Source organism: Leuciscus leuciscus, assembly GCF_965113295.1.
Source record: "Leuciscus leuciscus genome assembly, chromosome: 1".
Taxonomy (NCBI): Eukaryota; Metazoa; Chordata; class Actinopteri; order Cypriniformes; family Leuciscidae; genus Leuciscus; species Leuciscus leuciscus.
Window position 1 is genome coordinate 35,769,517 of NC_138725.1, and position 21,754 is coordinate 35,791,270.

At 36.7% G+C, this 21,754-nt stretch overlaps 1 protein-coding gene across 1 annotated transcript; it reads right to left on the reverse strand.

Moving 5' to 3' along the window:
• Positions 1-8,300: 8,300 nt before the first annotated feature.
• On the reverse strand, positions 8,301-21,377 carry LOC309494976 (interferon-induced very large GTPase 1-like). The gene is made up of 3 exons (XM_082164475.1): positions 21,273-21,377; positions 13,834-13,922; positions 8,301-13,035 (listed from the first exon to the last, which is right to left on the reverse strand). The coding sequence occupies exons 1-3, from the start codon at positions 21,343-21,345 to the stop codon at positions 8,302-8,304; spliced, it is 4,896 nt and encodes a 1,631-aa protein (XP_082020601.1). The 5' UTR covers positions 21,346-21,377; the 3' UTR covers position 8,301.
• Positions 21,378-21,754: the final 377 nt, after the last annotated feature.

Sequence of the window (21,754 nt, forward strand, 5' to 3'; positions counted from 1 at the left end):
TCGCGGCTATTTCTCTAAAGTGCCAATGCGTCTAACTGAAATACAGGATTATGTCAAATTAAAATTACAAAAGAACAAGAAAATCGAAGATGGCCTTACCTTGACTAAAATACAGCACTGAAAAATCAGGAGAACAAGGTATTCTAGAGAAAACCACTTGCGAGCTGCGTGCCTCTAGTATGCTGCCCGCTGGTCCTGGTCCACAATCTATACTTGGACATCAAGTATAGATTGTGTTAAACACGATAAGAACACTACAAATTCTACGTTTGTTGGTTAAAACAGTCGATATTTCCCACAAATGCTTCTGATTTGCAGCTGCTATTGGCGTACGTCACGATTTACTAAGCGCTGCTATTGGCCTACGTAAGGTCAGTTGTATTTTTAAATGTTTTTGAAATAAGTCTCTTATCCTCACCCAGCCTGCGTTTATTTGATTAAAATATAGTAGCCTAGGCTATGAACAACAGTATTGTGATATATTATTACAATTTGAAATAACAGTTTCTATTTGGACATATATTAGCCTACACTGTTAACCCTTGCTGTAAAAAAAGGCCTAATTCTGACAATATCATACTATTTTCCATTAAAACAGTAATATACCGTAGAAAACAAAAATAGCCTACAGGAATATACTTTAAATGAACAGTGCTCAAAATCGACTCTCAGTGGCTGTTTTCCCAATCACACCCTATACCAGGGGTCGGCAAGTAACTTTGGCCGCGGGCCAATATTTTTTTTAGCCAGTAGATGGCGGGCCAGCTACACGGAGTAGGCCTATGGATACAAATTAAATACTCTTATATAGGCCTATAATTGTGGAATATGATGTGTCCGTCACCGTCCGTGGATCATTCATTCAATCTTTTTTTTTCAAATTAAAACCAAAAATAAAAAGATGAAAAACGACTTGTTTTTCCATTATTTATTTCCTGAACTGAAATGAAAAAAACGAATTAGGACGGGTTTTCTGATTTTCTGATTGTGCTCAGATCAAAAATAGAAAAAATGAATTACTGGATTAGACAAATTTTAATTTTGATTTTTAATTTAACACCTTATGCATATATCAAGGAAATCATTTTAAACAGATCAAGTACTATTGTGGTAACAGATTACAGCCATTTTAATAAAGGTGTGAATAGCAATCATGCCTCATTCCGTACAGTCCGACTTTTGAATTTTATTCCTTTTTTTTTATTATTACTTATTCGGGGACACACACATACACACCTAAGGTTTAAGGAGGTCTGCGCGGGACTGTTTTTTTTTCTGTCCCGCTCCCACAAGGTTCGCAACCGCTTAAAATATACTCGGTGTTCACCCGCTTTATTTCCCGACCTGACGGGTCCGCAAAATTTAGATCTCGTTTCCATAATCTCACATTCAAATGTCTCTAACGGAAAGAAGGAGATTAAGTAGCCTATAATAATTATAAATGCTATACAAAAATTGTGTTCGTGTCAATATAAATATTAGGCTATTTTAACAGTGTACTGTCAGCAGAGAAAAAAAAATGCCACAGAAAAAAAAGAAAAAAAAGAAATATAAATAACATAAATTAAATAGGACAAAGCCTATCACTCAAATTTCTAAGCAACATAAACGAAAATCATATTGCCCTACTGACGAAATGAAGTAGGCTATTTTCTGCCGAACTATTTCAAACATCCTTGCAAAAAAAGAATGTTGTTGACTGACAATGGTTTCAGTACCAAACAGCTCCTCAGAGCTAGGTGTACAGGCGGTCAGAATTAAGTGCGGATACGCTGTCAAAAGATGTCGGGAGTGCGAGTGGGCTATTGTCAGTCAGACCGCCCGCTCCGTCCAAAGTACACCAGAGTTCTGACCGCTAACGTCTTTTGACGCGCGAATGGACACAAAGTGGTCAAGCGTATAACTAGACGCGGCAGGCGCGAATTTGACGCGCTATTCGCGTCCGGTATGAACGCACAGTTATACTTTAAAATGTAATCCCGCGCCGCATGATTCCCGCGGCGGTGAAATCGCCGCGCGACTACGGCTTTTCTCAAGTAGTGGAAGAGTTTTGTGGAGCATTTAGGACTACCAAAATAATCCGGCGGGCCAGAAAATATTGCTGGCGGGCCAGTTTTGGCCCGCGGGCCGCCAGTTGCCGTTCCCTGCCCTATACCCTCATTCACTATTTCCTACATTAGTTCACTAATATAGTCCCCTTGACAGAGTGAATGAAAAGAAGTGAGTGAATTGAGACACTGACGAACACCTGATAAGCAGAATCACTGAACGACAGAGAAATAAGAACAGAAAAAAGAGAAACACAAGAACTACAACTGACTTCCAGAAACACTGAGTGTGACACCAGTTTACAAACCAGTTTCACATTATTTCTTTTGTACAAAAGTTATTGTTGAGAATTAACAGATTTTTAGTTGTTGATGTTTTATTGAAAATAATAAAGTTATTATCACCATGATGGAGATCAGTATTTGTTTTAGTTGGGCTCTTAAACCATTGACTTTATTATATCAGTTTTTCTCTGACTGCTTTAACTATGCATTTATAAAATACGTTTGTTATGGCAAGAAAAAGTCAAGAGAAAGATGATAAGGTGTTCATGACTGTTGTTATGATTACATAATCATCCTGAACATGTCCGATTCTCTGATCTTAACCAGTGTAAAAGCTTTAGATTTATGGGTTTTTCATATTAATCATATCTTTTAATCTATAATGTGAAATACAGCAATGTTTCTGTAACTAGTTATTCTGAAGAATATTGAAATAATATAGTGTTTTAAAACTTTTTGAACTCCTGCTTAACAGACATCAAAAATCAGCACATGAATCTCAACAATGGTGACAATAAAAACGTTCATGTCGCAATGCATGCTGGGTTCCAGGATTGTATAAAACTCCCAGCATGCACTCCTGCATGAATAAATAAATACAAATAAATTATTGTCACCATTGATGAGAGACATATGCAGATTTTTGATATGTCTGTGTTTCTACAAGACATTGTAGCTCTGTTTCTTTTTTAGGCTGTGCATTATGTGTTAAAAAAATTATCATTGTAATTTATTACTATGGTTTCACAGTGGTGGTAATATAACATTTTTGATACAGAATTAAAAACTGAAAGAGATTTAGTGTATGAACAGGCTATATGATGATTTGTTTCATCATAATCAGTATAACTGCAGTCATTCACAAACTGTGTGTGCACAAGTGCAAAGACACAGTTCATTCAGCCAGTGAAATAATAATATTAAACAGTCAAGGGTCAGCATCCCAACTAAAGCAAACACTGATCTCCATCATGGTAACTTCAAAACAAACATTTTCAATTTAACATCTCAATTACAACTTTGATGTATGACAGTGATCTCAATAACAATTAGATGTTTGACAGAATTAAAGTCATACTGTTAATAATAAGTGTAAAAATGTGTAATGGCTGGAAGTCAGTCTTAGTTCTCTATTTTCTGTTCTTGTGTTCCTCTTTCCTTCAGCACAGCAAAAACTCCAGTGTTAAATGAACTCTCCTGGGAGTTTATATGGCTCCAGACTCAAGAGTGTTAAAGTGTTAAAATATGAGTGTTAAATTAACACTCAAGAGTGTTAAAGTTAATGAGCTAATTAAGTGATTCATTGAGTGATGATTGACCATTATTGAAGACACCTGATGTTAACAAGCAGAATCACTGAAGGAGAAAATCTCATTTTTTAAGACACCGTTATGGTGATTAGTGTTTGCTTTAGTTGGGCTCTTGACCCTTAAATCATTAACTTTAGATTTTGTTTGGCTGTTGTATCTGAGTTATAATTGCCAGATGAACAAAGAGAAAAGTTGATCAGGTGGTGTTGGTTATGTTTTGACATAATCATAATTTGACCTGAAGCACAAATCTCATTTAGAGAGTTATGTCTGTCTTGTTGATTACAGCAGCCCTGTGATTCTACAGCAAATGATTATCAGCATTTTCAACATAATCCAAAATATTTCTTGAAAGTTGTTCTGATCAAAGACAATTACCGAAAGAAATGTACTTTATTTAGACACACTGACATCAATAATCAGCCTGTGAATCTCAACAATGGTGACAATAATAAAGCATGTTGCAGTGCATTCTGGGTGCCACCAATCAAAACTCATTCATGGCTCCCATCATGCATTGCGGTATGAATAAATTATGAACTGAATTGTCTTAGTAATTTCCTTTCCCTAATTGAATATTCTGTTTGTCACCATTGTTGAGATTCATACACTGATTCTTGATGTCTGTGTGTGCCTAAAAGAATGATTTTGTTTTATCAGAACAACTTTAAAAAAACATTTAGATTATTTAGACATTTCTGGATCTTATGCTGTAGAATCACAGTGATGCTGTAATCAACAATATACATTTAAGTCAGAGATTAGACTCTAATTGAGTTTAGTGACTCAGGTCAAATTATGATTATGTCAAAACATAACCAACACAACCTAATCAACTTTTCTCTTTGTTCATCTGGCAGTTACAACTCAGATACAACAGCCAAATAAAATCTAATGTTAACAGTTTAAGGGTCAAGAGCCCAACTAAAGCAAGCACTAATCACCATAACGGTATCTTAAAAAAATAGATTTTCTCCTTCAGTGATTCTGCTTGTTAACATCAGGTGTCTTCAATAATGGTAAATCATCACTCAATTAATCACTTAATTAGCTCATTAACTTTAACACTCTTGAGTGTTAATTTAACACTCATATTTTAACACTTTAACACTCTTGAGTCTGGAGCCATATAAACTCCCAGGAGAGTTCATTTAACACTGGAGTTTTTGCTGTGAGTGATTCTGCTTGTTAACAGCAGGCGTTATTCACTAATGCTCAACAATAACTTATTTCACTTATTCACTTATTATTCAACATATTCACTTAATTATCTCACTGCAACACTGCGTCAATGTTACTTTTTACTCTTTGTAGTGTGGATTTTCCTGTGGGGTTGAAAGGGTTAACAGTGTAAGATAAAAAGACACACCCACAACATGTATTTAAACAGTAATAAACTGTAAGTTATAAAACAGGTTTATACTGGCAACACTGTTGCCAGTAGTTTACTGTAAAATTAATTTTTTGGGTCACCGTTGTGCTGAAGAGTAGAGCCTGTGCTTCAGTCCAGGAGAAGATCTAGAGACATTGATGATTTGCTGCATGTTGCTTTATTTAACAGGCGGTGACTGTGTAGTTGCTGGTCCAGTGGAAATCTCTTTATTTACAAAAGTTTTTTAGTGGTCTCAAATGAAAGAAGTTCACAGTAATACTTTGCTCACATTATTAATGCATTATACATTTTAGTTAATACATTTAAATGACAGTTGGTCAATTTAAGGCAGTCGGTTTCTGCAAGTGTAATTAGTTAACTTGAATTTTAATTTAGTGCATTTTTACATAAACAAACTGTAGATTACAGTAAAGAACTGTACAATTAACAGTATATTACTGGCAACAGTGTTGCCAGTATTTTACTGTAAAAAAACCCGGTAAGGTCTAACAGTGTACAAGTATTTTTTTTTTCCTGATTTCTAATTTTAACGATCTCATAGTGTACAGAACTACACTTAATAACAAAGGTGAATTATGTCTTTCACATTCACTACAACCTAATAATTGCAAAAATGTGTTAATCAGTATCCAAGAGCAGCATCTTTGAAATATGCGTTATATTTTTAAGCATTTGAATCGTCACGTTGCGCATGCAAAATTAAGAAATGTGAATTTGTAGATTGATCAATATGCTTACGTAGACTAAAATGTGCGCTGGTTTTTCTCCTCGTGGTGTGCGAGTGTCATCGACAATAAACAGAAGCTCTTATCAGCCTCAGCACATTTACATGAAATGTGATTTCTTCTGATAATCGCTTCTGTTCATGTTTGGCAAGCCATTTTAGAAATCCCGACTGGCTGATGTTTTACGGTCATGTCTGGAATAAAGAGTAGGCATATATGGTAACCCTATACATACAGTTGATGATATTAAAGGACATAAACAGTGATTTAAGATTTTGGCCATATTCTCCATCACTAAGTCACTTCCCCATCACTAAGTCATTCATTCCCTGCGTGACCTATAAAGTCACGTCCACAAACCTCTTGCGTATTGTTTTGTCACACCACAAGGTGTCACTGTGGCCTCAAAGCTTCAGCACTGCCACTCTGAGCTTGATTGTTATGTCTGAGGTAAAACATGCTGGAACACGCCTCATTAGCATACAGAGAAAGAAATGTATAAATGAATAAATGTGGAAATAAATAAATGTAGACATAAATACATAAATAAAAATGGAAATAAATAAATGTAGACATTAATACATATATATACATTAATAAATAAAAGTGGAAATAAATAAATGCATAAATATATAAATGAATAAATAAATGTGGAAAAAATAAAATTATAGATAAATAAGGAAAACATTTTTTTATATATATTTTTTCATATGTATATGTATTATTATTTTTATTTTTTATTTGTATATTTATTTATGTGTTTTTTTTATTATTTTTTATTATTAAGTCAGGTTTGGCAGTCCATAGTGTTACCATGGAAACTGTACTCTAAATTATTTTAGTGGGCTCCCCCTCCCCTGTTGGGCAGTTTCAGGTTTTCATATTACAAAATGTATTTTGACTACTTTATAATCCAAAACCTTTTCTAATCTTCGCAAAACACATCGTCAGAAAGGTCTGTCTCAGGGTAATACAAAGAAATGTATTAATTCGTTGCAGGAGAATGCTTGAAAAAAGTTAAATGGAATGTGGGTGACACCCGGTGTTTTTTTTATTTATTTTATTTTTATTTATTTTTTTGTACAGCGCCTAAAAATCTCATAGGAACTTACATTTTTGTGATATCAACTTCAAATTTGGAACACAACTTGGTTTGACATGGCTTTTATTTTATTGTTTTAGAGTAAAAAATATTTTGTAAAACACATATTTAATATAAAATATAATGAAAATTTAGTAGTGTAGTACGTACATTTGATTTGCAATAAATGTAAACTTCCATAATTTTTTTTCATACTTACATTTTTTTGAAATGCTTTTGCAGTAATCTGCTGAGTGTCTTTTGTAAGACAAGACCAAACTTAGGTCTACATTCCAAAGCATTCTTGAATTACAACCATTTAGCTAAGTTTAGATTGTCAAAAAGGGGTGGTTAAGTGGTAAACCACAGTTAAGTGGTTAAGAAAGTGTGAAGTTGTCATTGCTCATTATCACACTAAAATATAAGACTGCTTGCAAAATAAATAAATGGCCATGAAACATTTGAGTTAACATTCATTTTATTAGCTTACTTGTGATGCAGACATGATTAATCAAAATATCCAGGAACTGCTACACTTGTTATTCAGAAATATCAGACCGATAGATTGCACAATTAACCAAGCAGAATTAAATATTTCAGAGAGCCATGTAATGACAGTGCATGTTGATGTTATGTTTATTATAGATATAGATACAAGCTCAATGGTTTAATGTTTAATAGTTTTGCTAAATCAATAAAATGCTTTGCTGTTTTGTTATAAGCTTTTTTTTTGTTTGTTTTATATAGTGTGATTAAACATGCACAAGTTAAGTCTACTACAGATTTTGACCATTACTTAAAATCAAAATTGTGAAATGGCTAGATAAGCATTTTTACTCAATTTATTTGACATTTACAGTATTGTGATTGAAAAAGGAATTCAGAACAGGACTTCTCTTTTTTTTTAAATAGCCAGCAGCATTTTGTTTACGTCACAGCTTGAATGAATTAGCACACATCTGCGCTGACATGCACACATGTCTTTGGACTGGAAAACACTCTCATGCTCTCTTGAATAGATACGTGTCCCACTGTTTTTCGCCTAAAATATAGTTGGGAAGTATGCGATTTCGGACACTGTGGTGCTTCACATGACCATGACGTAAAACCAAATCTCATTTGACCCAATGGAAAGCATATTTACTCTGTCTGAATTGTTCACTATCCTTGGTGCACTATATCCCATCCACCCTAAATAAAATAATAAATGATTCAAAAAGTGACAGATTTAGAGATTATATAATTGAGTGTGTAAATGTATTGTGGTGGAGGGGGCATGGCCAAGCGAAGTCAGCAATGGGGAGAATGCAACTCCGGGACAAGCTGTAAGGAGAGAGTCAACTGATAAATAGTAACAGCTGTTTCAACTTTCGGAGAGAGAGTGTGATTGAGTGGAAAACTGGAATTGATTTTGAACTTAAAGTAGAGAATACTCCTGAAAAGCTGGATTTTGTGTTGATCAATCAAAACATTGATCCAAACTCTCAATAGCTTCTTGTTCTGTGAGCTCTCCCCATTCAGGTGGAATCTCACCATGACCCTGGAATGTTTTCTCATAATACTCTTCCAGATCTTTCTGGAATCTGCACACAAACCATCTCCAGTAGGGCAGTTTAGAGAGGTCAGGGGTGATGCTCCACTTCGCATAAACTCCTCCTGCGCTTCTGTATTCTTTACATGGAAACCACACATCAGATACACAAAATCTTTTACTACTTGTTACTAAAGTTGTGCAAAAATCAGCACTGAGATCCTTTGTGTTATGGTAATGCCATCCATTAATTCCATCCACTCTGTGGAAAGGAACACTGTGATCTCCATCATGGTTTTCTATGGTGTTGGTGCAGATGGCACTACAGAACGGACACTGAACCCAACAGCACTGACAGAAGTGATCAATCAGAAGCTCATCTGGTCTGTCTTTAAAGTCCAGTTTTACTGGAAAAGTCTCTGTGAATCCACTGCTGATGTCCAATATTATAGCAGGAAGATCTTGTCCTATCACATCTTCTAGGAGTTTTACATCAACATCATCATGTTTCACTCCACTGAGGTCTTTTTCAGAGAAGATCAGCACATCAGAGAGCTTCTGAGTGAAACTCTTCAACCACAAACCAACATCTCCACTGTTCACTTGAACATGTTCAGTAGATTCTTGAGCTGCTTTCATGATCTTCTGCTGCAGGAGTTTAACGTTCCCCTTCATCTCGGGTAAAACACTGACACTGAACTTATCAGTGATGTACCGACTGACTTTATCACTGATGAAACTCTTGAAGTGATCTCTGGGATTATGAATGTAGTTCATGTATTTTTCAAAATCCTCCTCTTCTGCCAGTGTCTTCAGGATGTGTTTCTCCAGATTTGATCTGTTTCCATTCAGTGATTGACAGTTTGATCTCATTTCACCAGCCAACTCTCTGGCAGTCTTCTTGTAGACACTCTGCTCAATGGGCTCTTTAAGTTTCTGACAGATGATCTCACCAAAAATGGCAGCCGATGTTGCTCCATGACAATATTTCTGGAAAATACTATAGTACTCTTCTCTCTTCTTCTCAACATATATTACAGGATCATTGGCTTCCCTGAACAGTGTGTGCTGGTCAGTGATCATCTTGTTTGCTCTCTTGCAGATGGAATAAACTAAATCCATGAAGAATTCATGCTTGAACACATAATTCACTGGTCCTTCCTCATGTTCTATTACTCTTGCCTTGATGTAACCTGTGAGTTGTTGAATGCAGATCTTGTTGTAGCCCATCTTTGAAATGTTAAAGGACTGAATCTCTTTGTCTATATGCTGATCAACGTCTGTGACAAATGATCTTATTTGAGCTTCGTCCTCGTTTGAAAGAGCATAACCAAACTTCTCTTTAGCTGATCTGAATGCATTTGTGATTATTCCACTTGATTTTTTTAACTTTACATAATCTGAAAAACTGGGCACTGTGAAAATATCCCTTCTATCCTTCCAGTGGTCTACAGTAACACTTCCAGAGGTTTCACTAAGGATCTCTCTCACATCTCTCATTATGTTGATATCTTTGATTTCAGGAGTATCTGACTTGATCTTATTCACACACTGTTCCCAAAACAAATCAAACTCTTTCTTCAGTGTTTCTTCGTCATTTGGTTTATCTTTTAGTTCTAAAGCAAGTTCTTTGCTCTTTTCAAATAGAGCATTTTCATGATGTGTCCTCTGAGCATCAATCTCTTTCTTCAGGTCTCGCTGCTGAAGAACCTCATTTAATTTCCTCTTTGTTTCTCTAACAATGTTTTCCTGAAGCTCCTTGATTTTGATTTCAAATGATGTTTTCCACTGAATCAGTATATCTTTATCTTTGTCTTTCTCAAAGAATTCAGACATTGATTTTTTCACTTCTTCACTTGTCTTCTTCAGTTTTTCTTGAAGATCAGTTTCCTCAATTTCATGAATTGCTTCATTTTCTATTTTGTTGTGTAGTTTGTTCTTAGTTTCCATCATGGCACTGCGAAGACTCCAGGTCCACTTGCTGTATTCAGTCTCCAGTTTCTTGTAGGCCGAAATCTCCAGAGAATTTCTGAAGCTGAAGACGAATTGTTCATTCAGTAAAGCCTCCCAGAGATCTTTAATACGATCTTTTAAGTCTTTCAGCGTCATTCCATGTGACTTTGATGCATACGTTTGAATAGATTCTTTTAGCTCTTGAATGTTCTCGCAGTAGTTTGGGTTTGGTGGTGCCATGGGTGGGCTTCCCTCCCACAGCTGAGCAAAATACTTCACATCTTTCCGAACATCAAATCTAATGACATCACTGAAAAATTCTGCGTCATAGACTTCCTCTTTAGCAGCGAGTTTTGTCATCTCATCCAGTTTTTCTTGCAGTCGTCTCCTTCCCTCCATGTTTTTCTCTCCAGCTGTGACGTCTGAAACGTTCTGATGCACAAACACACAGCTGGGATTCAGTCTGACCTTCTTCATCCTCAGGAAGGCCTGAACAACAATTTGAAGAATGTCCTGCATCTCAGATGGGTTTTCTCCAAAGATGTTAATCAGGGTCAGATTACCAAGACCAACAACAAATGTGGCCAGTTCATTGTCATGATGTCTTGTTGATCTTCCAGCCAGTTCTAGAGCACGAAGCCCTTCAGTATCAACAACCAGAATATAGTCAAAGTTCATCGGTGTTTTCAGCTCGTGTGAGACTTTGATCAGCTGCATGAAAGCTCCTCTGGTGCACCTGCCAGCACTGACGGCAAACTGGAGTCCAAACATGGCGTTCAGCATGGTGGATTTCCCAGAGCTCTGAATCCCTAAAACTGACAGAACAAAGACTCTCTGGTCTCCCAGTTTCTGGATGAGTGCATCTATAACAGCAGAGATCCAGACCAGAGGAACATGAGCAGCATCTCCATCCATCAGCTCCAGTGGAAATCCAGAGATCATCATCTCTGCTGCAAGACTCGGGAGAGAAGAGAAGTCAAACTGCAGATCTTTCTTGTTCTTCTTCTCAGATGGACATGATTCATAGATCTGACCGATCTCCCTCATGATGTGCTCCAGACCAAAGGCTGCAGCTTGAAGATCCTCAGATATTCTCTCAAGTTCTGTTTGTTCAGCTTTGAATTGTTCAGGTTTTTCATTTTTCTCTTTCAGTTTTAAAACGTCTGACCATGTTTTATCATATTTATGATGAAGAGCAGAAAGGTCAGCAGATGTGTGTTCATCCAAAAGGATTCTGAGCCATTTGAGAAAAAACATCTTTTCACGTTCAGTATGTGAGTTCATATTTTTATTAAAGTGTGTCATAAACTCACCGATGTCACATTCATACTGTTGTTCACGGATTTTCTTCATTTCTGTTCTTTTTCCACTTGTTTCCATTTCTATCTTTTCTCCTTGAGGTCGATGTAGTTCTTTGTTCTTCTGACACCACTGATGCCACAGTTTCCCTTGATGAGGCAGAAATGATTCTTTGATTTTCGTCAGATCTTTATCCTCCAGTAAACTCATCATCTGCTGTGCTGCTTCTCTACCTCTCCTACAGTCATCATCATTTTCCTCATATTCTCTGATGTCTGAGTGTTTGGACACATCTTCAAGTTTAAAAGTGGAAGATGATTCTGAGAGACAATCATTTATGGCTCTTCTGAGTTCTTCAGATACATCTGACTGATTTCTGTCTTTTAGACCAATCTTAAATTTCCCTTTCTTCATCTTCATTATAGTAGATTCATCCTCTGTAAAAAGACAAATAAGCGGCGTTGTGATTCTGAACAGGTTCTGGATCTTTTCTGCACTTCTGTCATCTTTCTGAAGTCCTGGTAGAATAACAACATTGACTGAGGACATTTCAGTGAGGATCTGCAGCTGTTTCTCATGGTCTCCTGCATCACCGTGTAGATTACAGAACGCAACACAGTCTGTAAAGTTATCTGTGTTTTTCCCAGAGGGACAGAACCAGGCGATCTCCACCACTCCATCCATCAGGACTCTGGTTCTGCTGCTGCCTGGACAGTTCCTGTGGAAGAATGTGTTGTGTTTCTCATTGATCAGACTGTTCATCAGATGAGACTTCGATGAGGACACAGAGCCAAACCTGAAGAAAGACACCATTGGAGTTTCTGCCTTGTAGACCGTCTGGGTTTGACTGATGGTTTCATTGTTGGTGTTTCTCCTCTTCCAGCTCTTGCTGATTTGTCTGAATGTCCAGAGAGGAAACTCAATCTGTTGTGTGAATGGATCAGGAACAAGCAAAGGCAGAGCGTACTGACACTGGGACAGTTTAGTCACCAGCATCTGCTTCAGGAAACCATCAGCACAATGAAACACAGCCATCTGAACATCCATCGGGTGAATGCGATCAGATTGACTTGTTCCTTTGTTATACAATGACACTGCTTGGAATATATCACCAATGTCTTCAGATATGTCAGTGTATCTTTGTTGTGTTTTATCTTGTTCATTGGCCTTATTAACATGAATGTATCTTGCTCTATAGTCCATCATTAGTAGTTTTTGTAGGAAAGTCTGAATCAGTTCCTCTTCAGCACAGGACTCATGGGACTGTAATGAATGTTCAGTTATCTGAAGAACATCTGCAGCTTTCAGTTTATTGTTCCTGTTAAGATGAAGTCTGTGAAACAGGTGCTGTATTTCTTCACTTTCAGTCTTTTCCTGCGGTCGGTCTTCATCTGAACTGATGTTCTCTCTCTGTTTAATAGACACAATAATAATAGATTTATTTAATTTTGTTTCATTCACACGCAATCATATTCAGTATTGATAATGTGAAAGGCCATGTGATTGTGTCTATACTTTTAAAAGTTATTTTAAACTTAAAAGTGAAGTAAGATTAAAAAGTAAAATACATTCTATTAAACCAAGTTTATTGTTCATTGAGTACAATTAATATGACATTCATGGGTTTATCTCCCCCTTTGAGCCTCCCAGGCACAATAAAACATTAAGAGCTTTCCTCTCAGATCTGTCCCAAATGAGTTATTGTGCTCCCCTTCCCCCCTTCCTCTGTTACAGAAGTGCATGTTTAAATTCATTGCAAGTAGACCTTCATTTGGGTCACATGATCAAATAAACAAGTTTGTGATGGATCAAATAATGTTTGATCATTAGGTTTCAGCTGTACATTTTATTTATGATCAAACATTACTTAGCCTACTCAACTGCTTACTTTTAACACATGGCGACACCTCTAAAATTTGTCTAATATGGCTGACTTTTTACTGTTCACTTTTAACTGTTGAGACAATATGCTTTGTTTTTGTAATTCCACTAGTTGCCACTGGCATCACAGAAGCTGCATACCTCACATTTAACCATAATGTCAGGTTTGTTTGTTTTACTTAAATCCTGAAGCCTTTCTTTCTGAAAATACACATGCACAAGACTTCACAGAACTTCAGTATGTGTGATGTCTACATACAGTGACACAGATAATGGAAGAAAATGGCATTAATATAAAAAAAGACTAAAACTTCTGTGAATGTTCACCTTTATTGGAACATTTGATTCAAAACCGTCAGTCGACTGCTCACAGAGGCTGTTTCCTGTTACACACTTATCTGTGTTTTCAGGTGAATCTGAAAGAGAGAAAACAGCACTAGTTTGTAAAATATTACCACTGAGGATTTTAGGGTTCAACTAAAAACAAAAATGTTGTCATTTGCTCACCCTTGTTACAAACTTATAATATTTACTTTCATTTGTGGAACATAAAAGGCAGAATTAGTAAGCTATGCACTTGATTATGCACCTTTGGTGACTCGCGTATGTGCACTGAATGCCAGCGATAGTGTCACCTCATTGTTTAGGTGAACTATTGTCTTTATGGTTTTTACATTCACCGTTTTGGACTGCCACCTTGAACCTTTGAACGTGAGTACAGAATGACTCATTTGGTGTGTGATTCCAGTCAACAGTCACTAGCCGGCAGCAATAACCTCCCATGGTCCTGCCCCACCCAGTAAGTTTTATTTATTTAGGGAGCGATGTATTTGTTGGATTTAATACAATGAAAAGTTAAATTCTTGTGTTTCTGAATAAATAAAGCAGCAATTTGATGTCATAAAATCACTATATATTAGAGGTGTAATGATATCCAAACCTAACCGAAAAAACCCCACTAATCTCGCGGTAATCTCATGGTGTACCGAACGTGCCCCGCCCCCTGCTACCCCGCCCAGCCCAGCCCATTGTTGAAGAATCCTCCTCTGCCTTGGAAAAAAAACTTTCTTCTTTTATCTTCAGTTGATTTCATCTAAGACTGTGTCTGAAGTCAGTTGTAGTTTTTGTGTTTCTGCTCATCTCTTTTTCTGATATCTTCTTTCCTTCAGTGATTCTGCTTGTTAACAGGCTTATTAAGGCTGGGATGACTCCATATTTAATATACACAGATTTTGTGGCTCGGATAAGGTCCAGTTCTGGTTGTTCTGGTTCTGGTGCTCTTGGTTGACATGTGGCATTGCTATGGCCTGCTTGTGGCCCAGATCTGGCAAACAGGAGCGGTCCGCCCAAGTGCCATCATTCCACGCTGCATTATTCTCCTATCCTTCTCCTATTTAGAACCAAAACTTTGGAACAGTCTTCCAACCATTGTCCGGGAAGCAGACACACTCTGTCAGTTCAAAGCTAGATTAAAAACACATCTCTTTGACCTAGCATTCACATAATACATTATAGACTTCTATAATTCAATGTTAGGCTGCACAGATTAGGTGAGCCGGAACTGGGAACACTTCCCATAAATCCTGATGTACTCGTTACATCATAAGAAGAATGGCATCTGCGCTAATTTTAGTGTCTTTGTTTATCCCGAGTTTTTCCCGCAGCCTGCCGGATCCAGGCCGTATCCAGATCTGATGAAAGACCTTTGCCTGGACCCGATGACAACGCAGTGCTGAAGTGCCAACTAGTCTCTCCCAATGGAGGATCCCTTTACCACTCTACAGATAAAGCGTTGTCGGGATAATTTCGGTTTTGCGTATCTACCCCAAAGTGATCAAATTCTGTATCAGAATTTTAAGGCCAGACAAGTAGTTTAAGGCTTGGTTTGTAGGGAATTACAAACCTGCGCACATATATTCAAATGCGCATAACTATAGAATGAATTCTTGATGTGCAAATGAGCGCCATCAGCGTTTCTCACAGGTTCGCGCTTAAAGTCTGTGTAGAGAGAATGGTGTCGTCTTAGCTGCCTCTAATTTAATAACTAATGATCCTTGTGACGGAAATGAATCAATCAAAACTAACTTTAGCTGAAAAATATCTTTATTCAAAACAGCTATAAAGCCAAAACAATCTCTGTTACCTTAAATCATCCGTTTGTTACTGTAAAGCCACTTTGAAAAACAATCTACATTGTTAAAAGCGCTTTCTGCTCTTATACTTATTCTGTGCACTGTCATACGCTTTATCAGATTTGTTGTGTTGCCGGTCTTGGCAGAAGTTATCTTGTCGCAAATATTACATTGTGCACTGTTGGCATCAGGCCTGGTGAAATGTAGCCGCACTTATGATCTTTTCCACTAATCTAAAGATTTGTGAAAGCCTTTTTTTTCTAGCTAAATGGACTTTCAATAAAACTTGGCTGCCCATGCAGTAGAATGATTGAAAGGAGAATTTTAGAATGACAGGACACTCATTTATATGACACTTTATTCAACAGGAAGAACAGCTTGTTCTGTCCGTCATACATCATTATGCTATTTCAACGTCATTGCACATGTGCAGTCCTTTCAGTTTTGTTTTTCAATCCGATCAAGTGTTTACATGTTCTCTCGATCGGATTAGAAAAGGAAAAAAACACCCCTTTCAATTTGATCGAAATTTAATTCGGATTGAGCTCAATCGGATCGATTATGGTGTTTACACGAAGGCTTTTCAGTGCGATTGAGCCATCAATCTGATTTCTAACAGATTATTTGTTTGCATGTAAACATAGCCAATGTCTTGAACGTGATCTGAGCAGCAACTGGTAATCAGTGCAAGAGAGATGAACAAAGGTGTGACATGGGCTCTTTTGGGCTTGTTGAAGACCAGTCATGCTGTTCGCTTTCTGGATAATTTGTAGAGGTTAATTTGCACCTCTGAGTTGGAAGTCCAGCAATAAGAGCACTGCAATATTTCAGTCTATAAATGACAAGGGCCTCAACGAGAAGTTATCTCGCATGCTCATTTAGGAAGGGCCTGATGTTCCTGATGGTGTGCAATGTAAACCTGCATGACCATTCTTTCCTTATCACTTACATTCTACCTAATCTAGACTCTACTCTGCGTTCTGGGAGCCACTGAGTTTTGTATTATGCACCCAGAATGCATTGCGACATGAAGCATGTCGCCGTTATTGAGATTCACGCGCTGATTCTTGAGGTTTGTGTTTGTGTCGATGCAGGGAATAATAACTTGTTGAGCATAGTTTTTTTTAAAAGTTTTTTTATATTAAATACTCCAGATTTTCTGAATATAAAGCTGCAGGATCTCATGCTGTAGAAACCTTGGATTGATATGATCATGTAAAATTTATACCACAGATTAGTCCCTGGATGATATCTTTATTATCAACAAGTAGTCAACATGCTTGATCACATTTTCTATTGCTATAACAAACACTTACCGCAGCCTTAGAAAAACTAACATCAAATAGTCAAGGCCAGAGGTCTCCAACCTTTTTTCATTTGGAAGCTACTTTTTAAAAATGAAAGTGGCCGAGTGCTACTCATGTTATGCAATACTTAAATCTCTTAAATTGTCTCATAACTCTCATATTAACAACTATCCAAACTGTTTTAGACCTAAAAGAGTTTTTGTAGGCCTATGTCACCCTTAAATTTCAGAGATAAAAAAATAAAAAAAAATTATAGAAAATTGTAATTAGCATATTATACTCTAAAAACACATAATTATTGTAGATTTTATAGTGCATCATAACTAGAGATGAAATGGCATGAAAATTTCATTTCATGATTATAGTGACCAAAAATATCACGGTTATCAAAGAATCTGGGCTTCTTCGTGCAAAAATGCACGAAAACGTTTAAGTTTTTATTTTTTAAAATTGTTTTGCTTCATGGGAGGGGGATGAAACTTGGTGACTTTTGTTATATTACCTATGTGAACACACAAAAAAAAATCAAGGAGATGATTCAGATATGTTAAAGGTTCGTAAAAAAAAAAGTCTCACTTAGCTTCCTTCGTGCAAAAATGACCGACCATAGGAAATGAATGGGAAATGCGAAAAAATAGGAAAACTCAGACAAACTACAAATCAGCCACTGTGCAGCTGTCTCCACAACGACAAAGAAGTTTTAGTAACTAATGGATTTCCACCACAGAAAAACGCTTGCTGTAGCTCTGCTACAAGCTTTATTTGTATTTGGAAAAACACCCGTAGTGTTTGGGTGCACCCCCATCCTTCATGTTGACTGAGTTTTCAATGTTGTTACGGAAAGGGTGAATCTGATTGATTGGTTCTTGTCACATGCAACCATGCGGTGCGTTTGCGGCATTCTGAAAAGTTGAGATTTTTTCATATTGCTGCGCCTGGAAAAAATGAGTGCGTCACTTCAATTATTTGAAATAATGAACTCAAGCGCACAAAAGACGCGAAATGTGGCCCTTGGCGAGCTACCTCCAATCAAACCACGAGCTACTGGTAGCTCGCGAGTAACGTGTTGGAGACCCAACTGGCCCAACTAAAGCAAACACAGACCTCCACAATGGTGACCAAACCAAACTTTTACTTTCCAACAAACTTCAACATCTAAACCTCTTTTAAGAGGTTCAGTCCTGTGTCTGCTGGAAAACTTCCCGCTAAAACTTTATAAGAATGTTAGGGGATAATATTCTATCAATGTTATCACTAAACATGTTTAGAATGTTTTAAGAGAGTGTTATCCTACCTTTAGGAGAACATTTGGGTAACAAGATTAAAATTAGCTATATAAAATAGTACAAGAACACAACATAATGCTCTCAAAACATTCATAGAACAATAACATTTCTAGCTTGTGTAATGTCCTTCACGTGTTAAAGGAACACTCCACCGTTTTTTGAAATAGGGCTTATTCACCTTCTTTCCTACATTTAGATAGGTGGGCAAATGCATATTTGTCTCAGTGCATGCATTGTTTTAGTTTGACAGGGTCGGCGCTAGCTTAGCTTAGCATAATGAATGGAATCCTTTGTTGCCAGCTAGCATGTCCTGAGTAAAAGTGATATAAAAAATTAAAAAAACCCACCTAATTACTTCTTGTGGCCTGCGTATTCACAACAAGTACAAATAGCGATGCAGATTAACACTAGACGGTTTCCTATGCAGATATTGACTTGGGACTATATTAGGGGGAAGCACAGGCGAAGCACTGCTACTTGGGTGCAGAGATATCACGCCCAAGTAGCAGTGCTTCGCCTGTGCTTCCCCCTAATATAGTCCTTAATATATAAGTCAATATCTGCCTAGGAAATCGCCTAGTGTTAATCTGTATCACTATTTGTACTTGTTGTGAATATGCAGGCCACAAGAAGTAATTAGGTGGGTTTTTACATTTTTTGATATCACTTTTACTCAGGACATGCTAGCTGGCAACAAAGGATTCCATTCATTGTGCTAAGCTAAGCTAGCGCCGACCCTGTCAAACTAAAACAATGCAATTCACTGAGACAAAAATGCATTTGCCCACCTATCTAAATGTAGGAAAGAAAGTGAATAAGCCCTATTTCAAAAAACGGTGGAGTGTTCCTTTAACATTAACTTTTCTCTGGCTGCTGTAACTGTGTTAATAAGGCATATTTGGGTAACACTTTATTTTGATGGTCCACTTTAGACATTCTACCAACTATAAGTACTTTTGTAACTACATGTCAACTTACTCTTTTTAGAGTATTAGTAGACTCTCCGCTTACAATCTATACTGTTAGAACTACACTACCTACACAAGCATGCATTGCGGCATGGATAAATTATGCAGCTGAATGGTCTTACTATTTTCTTTTATTTGCTTTTATATGTGCTTTTATTGTGATTTTTAGTAGACTGTTTTGGGGTGTTGATCTGTTTATCTGAATATTTAATTTTGTTGTCACCATTGTTGAGATTCATATGCTGATTTTTTATGTCTAAGTTGTGATGTAATGCTTTTTATTGGGCATCATTCAAATCATTCAGAACTGTTTGCTATTATAATTATGTATTAATTACGGTGGCCGAGAGAGCTCAACGCGCTGCAACTGAAGAAAACACATGCAAATTAAGAAAACATCTTCATCAGTTTCACAACACATGTGTGCTCCAAATACTCACAACACAACCAAATACAGAAACGCGCTGCAAAAGTTCACAACACAACCAAATACAGAAACGCGCTGCAAAAGTTCACAACACAACCAAATACAGAAACGCGCTGCAAATAGGACAGAACACAACGGAAATGTTTCCGGGGAACCCAATAAGTGACGGACCCGGCTGGGACGTTTTTTACATAGACAGTATATAAACGTTTTTTTATTGCTCGTGAGCATTACCTATGCCCTAACGTTACTCCCTTAAAAGGGCAGACGGCAGAGCCCTTGACGTGGGCACTTGTGTGCCATTATGTAGCCGTTTGGAACGGACTTGATGAAGGGAGCAACGAAAGCCAATGTAATTTCCTCATTATTTTCACCTGGGATGTTCCCATGACAACGCAGCGCCGTCTCATATTTGGACCTCTTATATAGCCTACTGTCTATGATTTGGACCCTTCATTCTAACATTTCTTATGAAACTTATTTTAACATAACATGAATGTGTACAATGTAACTGATGTATATATTAATATCTTTCCCTCATGTTCTTTTTCTCTATCTTTTTTTCTTTAATTTATTTTAGTCTTCAGCTTGTTCTTTTCTGATTAGTATTCTTATGACATTGAACATATTACAAATGCATTTTGTATATTGTATACAAAGTTGTATGTCATAAACGTGTAATCTCTGTACGTTTTGCAACAAAAATTAAATAATAAATTAAATTAAAGTAGACAGCTGTAAGCACGTCCCAGTCGGGTCCGTCACTTATTGGCTTCCCCGGAAACATTTCCGTTGTGTTCTGTCCTATTTGCAGCGCGTTTCTGATTTGTTTGTGTTGTGAACTTTTGCAGCGCGTTTCTGTATTTGGTTGTGTTGTGAGTATTTGGAGCACACATGTGTTGTGAAACTGATGAAGATGTTTTCTTAATTTGCAGGTGTTTTTCTATTTGCATGTGTTTTCTTCAGTTGCAGCGCGTTGAGCTCTCTCGGCCACCGTAATTAATAATGTAACACACATTCTATATGGAATTAAACTGCATGAGATCAGTGAGTCAGGCTTATTTCAAAACTATTATCATAATTATGTTATCATTAAAATATAAAGCCAGCATCTCCTGATCATATTTTCTCTTGTTTTTTCTTGCTATAACATATGTGCTTTATAAAGACACAGTTACAGCAGCCAGAAAAAAAAAATGTTATAAAGTCTAATGTTAATGTTACTAATGTAAACTAAGACAAACACTGATAACCATAATGGTAACTTCAAATGAAACAATAAAACATATACATCTAAACTTCTATAAATTCTCAGAAAAAAGTTTCGTAGTCGTCTGACAGAAATAAAATTAAACTGGTTAAAGGTAATAATTAAAAGAAGGCAATTCTGTTTGTTTCTGAGTTGTTAAATCAATGATTTTGGATTTGTGGTTCAATTCCATGTTAATTTCAGCTCTGCACAGTCTCTGCTTAAAAGATGTCAAAACGACATGATTCATGGCATTGAAATAAAGTAGATTTATTCTATATATTTAAGATCCTGTTGTACATAAAGCAAGATTGATTTGTTATTGTTTCAATGTTGATTCGATGTTGGTCTGCTATCAGGGTGTAAACTTAAATTATGTAAAATATATATTTTTTACCTGGTATTAAGAAATTCTGCACAGATTCCTCTGTCTTTGGAGGTTCGTCTGTCTTTGGAGGTTCCCCTGTCATTGAAGGTTCTTCTGTCTTCAGAGATTCCTCTGTCTGCAGAGATGATAATGAGGGTGTGAGTTACAAACTACATGCCTATAAGACTGATATTCTGCCTAAAATCACCTTCTGATGATGTTTTTTTTTTTTTTTTTTTTTTTATGTAAAAAAAAACATGATGCTAAAAGTTGACTGGCTTCTAGATTAACAGGATAAGCTTTTTTTCTGCTAACAACAAAGCCTAACCCAGAACAAGTGCCAAAAAATAAATAAATAGGAATCAGTCTTTTTACAAATTAATTACAATGAAAATGTATGTACTGTCAGTGTTTTTACTCTACAAAGCTAGAACATTTCACAACTATGATGAAGACCCAGCAATGTATTGGCTTTGTGAGTCAGCTTTGGGCTATCACAAATGCTATTTCAT